Source organism: Polyodon spathula, chromosome 3 (genome assembly GCF_017654505.1).
Source record: "Polyodon spathula isolate WHYD16114869_AA chromosome 3, ASM1765450v1, whole genome shotgun sequence".
Taxonomy (NCBI): domain Eukaryota; kingdom Metazoa; phylum Chordata; class Actinopteri; order Acipenseriformes; family Polyodontidae; genus Polyodon; species Polyodon spathula.
In genome coordinates this window covers 75,039,268-75,045,426 of record NC_054536.1, presented here as the reverse complement: position 1 = coordinate 75,045,426, position 6,159 = coordinate 75,039,268, and the positions used below count along the sequence as shown (strand labels likewise).

The 6,159-nt window shown below is 36.4% G+C and overlaps 1 protein-coding gene across 1 annotated transcript; it reads right to left on the bottom strand.

The window, feature by feature from the left end:
• Nucleotides 1-519: 519 nt before the first annotated feature.
• On the bottom strand, nt 520-5,653 carry gdap1 (ganglioside induced differentiation associated protein 1). The gene is made up of 6 exons (XM_041245929.1): nt 5,256-5,653; nt 3,995-4,187; nt 2,376-2,549; nt 1,826-1,920; nt 1,620-1,734; nt 520-921 (listed from the first exon to the last, which is right to left on the bottom strand). Exons 1-6 carry the CDS (start codon nt 5,481-5,483, stop codon nt 569-571), a joined length of 1,158 nt encoding a protein of 385 aa, XP_041101863.1. The 5' UTR covers nt 5,484-5,653; the 3' UTR covers nt 520-568.
• Nucleotides 5,654-6,159: the final 506 nt, after the last annotated feature.

The following is a 6,159-nucleotide window of genomic DNA, read 5'->3' as shown; positions in this document are numbered from 1 at the left end:
AGAGGTACACATTAATAACACATTGCTTTACTTGAACAGCATAACAAAGAAAAAAAAAGGGGGTTGACTTTCAGTCTTTTATCTGTCCTGCCACCGGAAGATTCATGTCCTGCGCAGCAGATATTAGAAGGACCCCACCTAAACTTTGTAATTTGCAACAGGTGTGACTTTAGTTGGGGTTCTAACACTTGCTACTCATGGAGTGACAGTGTGGTGGCAAGAAAAGTGAAAATAAAGTACATAAGATTTATTAATCAAAAATAAAGTGTTTTTCTGAAGCCTTGATTACATTCTAGAGAGGCATAAAATGTCAGTAAAGACAACATTAACATACATTACACAAACAGTCAAAAAAAAGTAGACAGCACTTAATAATCTGTGTAGCCTCTGAGTTATGTGTGTTATGTATGGATACTACACAAAGCATAATACAAATAATGTGCTTTTCTTAGTGTGACTACCAGTAACTGATATATTTTGTTTAAAGAAAATTGAGTGATTTGCACTGGACTGCAAAAATGTCACAAGAGAAGTGCTTTTTATTTGTTTTTGTTGTGTTTTAGGTATCTCAACCAACATTAATTAGCCTTTTTTTAAGGTACAAGAAAGCAAAATAACTCATTCCTCCTAAAATACCCACCACTAGGGTGGTTCCCAGAAAAGAAGGAGCTCTCTTCTTAGCCACGCGGAAAGCTGTTGGCAAAACCGCAGATATGAGGATATTGTTTACATTCCCCAATACCCTCCTAAAGGTCTTCCTTTTTAGGACCCGCTCATAGTATGTTTCCACGTTTTGTCGGTCTCCGTTTCCCCAGTATCTTCTTGACAGACCCAGGAACTTAATTCGGTGCAGCGTAACCGCTAGCGACACGTCAGCGACACTGAAAAACTGACCACAGAGCCAAGTCTGGTTCCCTTCCTCTTCACAGGAAAGAAAGACAATAAGACATGACATTAACAAATCAAATTTAAAAAGCCTTAATTGTTCATATCCAGGTCACACTTTATTTTAAGGGACACTGACTAGGTTTTCTTTTGCACCCCAAATGGTAAAACAGCAAAAACTATCGATGTGAGGACATTAAGTGTATAAGATTTGGTACCTTCACCGCAGCAATTCTACTCACACCTCAAGGTTCAGTGGGGTACTGCGACCCCACGACCAAGCTAGTTTCCTCTTTCACACCCGGGAACTCGAGAACAGATGTCAGCGAGCTACCAGCCTCTGGAGGACAAAGGTCAGCCCTGCAGGTGTCTGCACAAGCTCACTAGGCGCCTGGACAGTAGGGTACACTGTAGCATGATGAGGAGAAACAATCCCTGCAGGTTTTGTCTCTGTAATCTGCAGGAGAGTCAGCGCCAATATGACACTCCCTCTGGAATCCTGAGAGAAGACCGGCAACTTCGCACAGCGAGGATGTGAATCTGCGCTCTCCTGTGATACAGTTTCTTTTTGTTTACAAATTAAAACATTCTTTATAAATGTTTACTGTGGTTTACCACCTTAATAAATTGTAGAAATTAATAGATGTGGGATACAGCATTGTAAATCAGGGTAAAGCAGAGTTTGTTGATAATGGGTTAACACATACTGTATAGTTTTGCTTCCACTTCCCTACCTGGTGTTTCTTCATTCCTTCTCTGAAGCTCAGTCTCTACCTGGTCAAGGACTTTTTCCAGCTCATCAAGAATTTTCTTCACGTACTTCATATTGTCATGGTCCAGCAATTTTGACTAAAGATGAAACAGACACAGTACATTTTAATAGCCAATACAGACAGCCCAAACATTCCTTAATGAAAAGATAGATATGACTTTGTCTCACTTTGAGGCGTTTCTGTTTTGCCACATATGCTTCCTGCAGCTCCGGGTGTTTCTGGGCAAGCTTCTTGAGTTCAGATTCTGTATTTTCTATCTGACCTAGTAATAGTAAAAAAGAGAACAAAACCAGTCAAAAATAATGCTTGAAGTTCCCTCTCCTAGGCAAAGCAAAGGTATTATCAACTTTCAACCACTCATTCCACCAGAAACAATTCACCTTTCTAGATATTTTGTTATCAATTTTTTTTGTTTTTTTTACATTCTACCCTATATTTTTTTTAAAAAACAACATAACTCAACATGAATACAATAAAAGAGGATATAATACAAGGAACTATAGCAATATCCGAAAAAGCAATCAGTCACATTTGGTAAATGTGCTCCATCTCTGCTCTAATGTTTTATTTGATTAACATGCACAAAGTCAATCCCCTACCCCATGCTACCCACATAAAGCAAGCCTGCAAGCTCAGTATTACATGACAGCTTTATCTTTCTAAATCATTATGTTACTTGTTGATACTTGATAATATTATTCAGTACTAGTTACTTACTGCGAATTCTTGTTGTTGCATATGCAGGTATCTGAGAATCAACTGTTATCTCTGGGTGTAAAATACAACCATGGGTATAGGCATCCATTGGCAGAGAGTCCAACAGCTCTCGATAATGCTGGACTCTAGGATAATACATACTTCCTTCCTCCGGTATCAGCTTGGGTGTATTTTCTGGTGACATAAAAAAACAAATCAGTTTAACCTATTGTTTTCAAAAATTGGGATTTACTTTTTTTCTTAGAAAATGTAACTAGTGTTTATTCTCTAAAGTCTCTAATTGGCAACAGCAAAAATTCTGATGATGCAATGTAACCAGTGTGAAGCGAGTTGAAGAGACTTTTATTGTGTAGCTATCAATAACAGTAATGCCTATAAAACTAATGTATAGGTGTCTGCCACTGCGCTGGTGGAGTTTTAAGTACAATATCTACTGCAACATGATGTGGTGGATAAAGGACAGTGAGAGTGGTGGTTTATAATAATAATAATAGTTTTTATTTTTATATAGCACCTTTCATAGTGGACCACCATCACAAAGTGTTTTACAAGATACAAGACTAGTGTGTGTGAACTACGCATCAGCTGCAGAGTCACTTACAACAACACCTCAGCCAAAAGACAGAGCGACAAGCCTGTTTCTTTAACCACTGGACCACAGAGCCTCCTATAGGGGGTGTCTTAGCAAAGCAGCACTGTCAAATTTTCCTTAAAGAAGTGCAAAGGAACAGTGTATTCCTCTTCTAAAATGTGCATTTCCATTTTCTTCAAAACAAGACTGACCCAGAGCTCACTGCATGCCAGAGGTTGGCAGGGGTTGTGGCTGAGGGTTTGGTAGTTTTGCGCTGGGGACAGGCTGTTTTTCTTTCTCTAATTTAAGGGACCCAGCTAGACAGTAAGGACGTGGCTGGATATGAAAGTGAATAAGCTTAGTTGAGAGCAACCACAATATGTAATGCAGTCATTCCAATAAACAATGTTATTGTTTAATGATGATCCAGCCTTCTCATGAGTGATTACAAAATCTGACTGGCTACAATACTGTAAGTTAAGGCTCTCTATTTTAATCACTTTTCTTACCTTCTATACTGTCTCCATTTCTGGATATGCAGAACATAAAACTTAAGACAATGTAAGACAAAAAAAAAAAAAAAAAAAAAAAAAAAAGAAATATTATAAATGAAAAAGGAAACATTGCACAAATGTGTTCCGTAACAAAATGAAATGCAGAAATATGGAACAAAGTCAATGGGTATGTAAACAGATCTAATTAAATAGTGTTTTTATTTTAACTAAATGTCAAACTAACACTAAAAAATATTAAAGTACAAAAAGTATTGAATTTTAAATATTGGTATTTAACGTGTTTTCTAAACATTTATGTGTGAATATATAAGGTTGGAATTACTTGTGAAAAAGAAACTGAAACTTTTTTTTTTTTTTTACTGAAAGTAAAACTTTAGAGCCAACAAAAGGAACATGTAGATGTAAAATGTAAATACGGACTAAGGTTGAATCATAAGACATAAATCGGGCAAGCTACAATGTAGTAATATTAGCTTGCATATTAGTAATGGGAATTATCTGGACATGTTGTGTTGTTTTGTTAAGAAGTTTACCATCTACAAATGACAGTTCCAAGTGGTCAATGATCTGAGTGGCATCACAGATTATAGTGTCTCCATGGATTAGCACAGGCACTTCTCCAGCAGGGTTTAATCGCATGAACCAGGGCTCATTGTGTTCACTGAGAGGCAGGCTTACATCATACTCCTCACACTTCAGACCTTTCTCTGCAATTGCCAGGCGGACCTAATATAATGATATGAATACATTATTTTAATATTAATAAAAATAATGAAAAAAAAAATAATATAGAAAGTTTCTGCAACATACAGTACACAAAAATGTGACATTGGATTTACAAGGGCTTAGCAGGGACCATAATTTAATTAGTGTGAAGGGCAGTCTAGTCGTACAAAAGTGTGTACTACATGTTGTAGGTGTTAACACGTGGGACAACATTATTTTCAAAAGGCTACTGAATTTGTATTATTTTCAATATTCTTTATTCTTAAAAATATTAAATGATGTTGTTCAAACTTGCATGTTGTTACAAACTGTGTAAATGAATGAAATGCTAAATGTTACTAAGTATCACTGTAGGGTTTATTTGATGTTGTTTGAATTTTATAAAAATAATTAATAGTACTTGCAGTTAATAACCATTATGGTTACTCTTAAATATTACCAAGTAACTGCAATAGTATATCAATCAGATATGAGTCCTAATTACATTTTTAGTAGGATTATTAGTAGTATAACATTATTTGGAACACATAGACCATCACATTGAATTCACTAATGTTTAATGACATGTAAAATATGCTACCCATGTTTTTAATTAAAATTTCTCAACGACAAATATAATCAATTCGTTATTAACATGTCGTATTCTAAGCCATGAAGGTGGTGACAAAGTGCAGGCAATTACAGTGCAGGTAACATAAAACATCTGCGCGGACACCAGGCCCCTGTTTAATTGTTTCTATAGCACAGACGCCCCAAACGACACTTGAAAGGCATTTGCGGGGAGAACCATTTTTTGTAGGCAGATGCTAAACGTTCACAAACAGTTAATTTGACCAACTACTACACAATTCCAAATACAAATACCTACTCTACCCTCTTCAAAAAAACAACAAACAACAAATTTAGGAACATCACAACGATGAAAAAATTGGTACGTAGATGCTGTATTCATATTACATAAGCATTCGGTTTTTGTTGCTGTTTGTTGTTTGTAAAGGAAGATATGTAAATGATTCTTAAGAGCTGTCCACTGTCCAGGTACTGAAAATTCTAACGGAGGAGCCTCACCTTCTGCGAACTGAAGGACTGGGTCCAGTGATAAAGAATGAGTTTTTCGTCCTTTTTTGGTGTAACTTCCATCAATGGAAATTCTTCGTCTTGCTTTTCTGAAATCGGTTCCATATCTGTTGTTTTATCTTCATCTAGTGACACCTTCCTGCTTGAGGACGCCATTTTCCTTGTCAGTTTGTCGTGGGAGGGGCAAAGTGAGTCTGTGTATTTGTAGTTTCTGTTCATTTCAAAGATGTAGCGTCCAATGTTTGTGTAAAAGAAATTGGATTATCAACAGTTATCTGCGACAAACACCATAGTTTTGTAACAATAAAATACTGTCAGTGGTTTGACTTTAGGGTTACCATATTACTCTATGTTCACTGGGCCAGTTTGTGCCCATTCAGGCTTTTCAACTCGCATCAGAATGCATTCTGGTACCTTGTACATGTCTCGGGTACCTTTCACTTCTTTCTTTTCTTAGAGAAAAAGGACTACACTTACTAGAGTGCATTGGGGCTTGAGTTAAAAAGTCTGAACTGTCCCAAACTGTCGCAGTGAAGACAGAGTCCTATGGAAACCCTATTTAACTTTATGATTCAAATGATGTATAATAATGGTTCATTTCATGGCTGATGAAAGACTATGGCTATTGGGTTCTCCTTTTACCGTTAGCTTATCAGTAATATATAACGCATTTATTAACAATTTGCTTTAACACCACTGCATACATGTGTGCGGCACTAAGAGGAACCGTTCTTTAAAAAAGATTCTTTCCAGCATAACACTTGAAACACTTAAATATTTGAGTCTGCGATGTCGAAAATTAACACCTTAATACATACGTAACAGTATTCTTATTGTACATAGCGAAATAAATTAATAAATGAATACCTTTTTTAAAATGTAATCCATGCATATT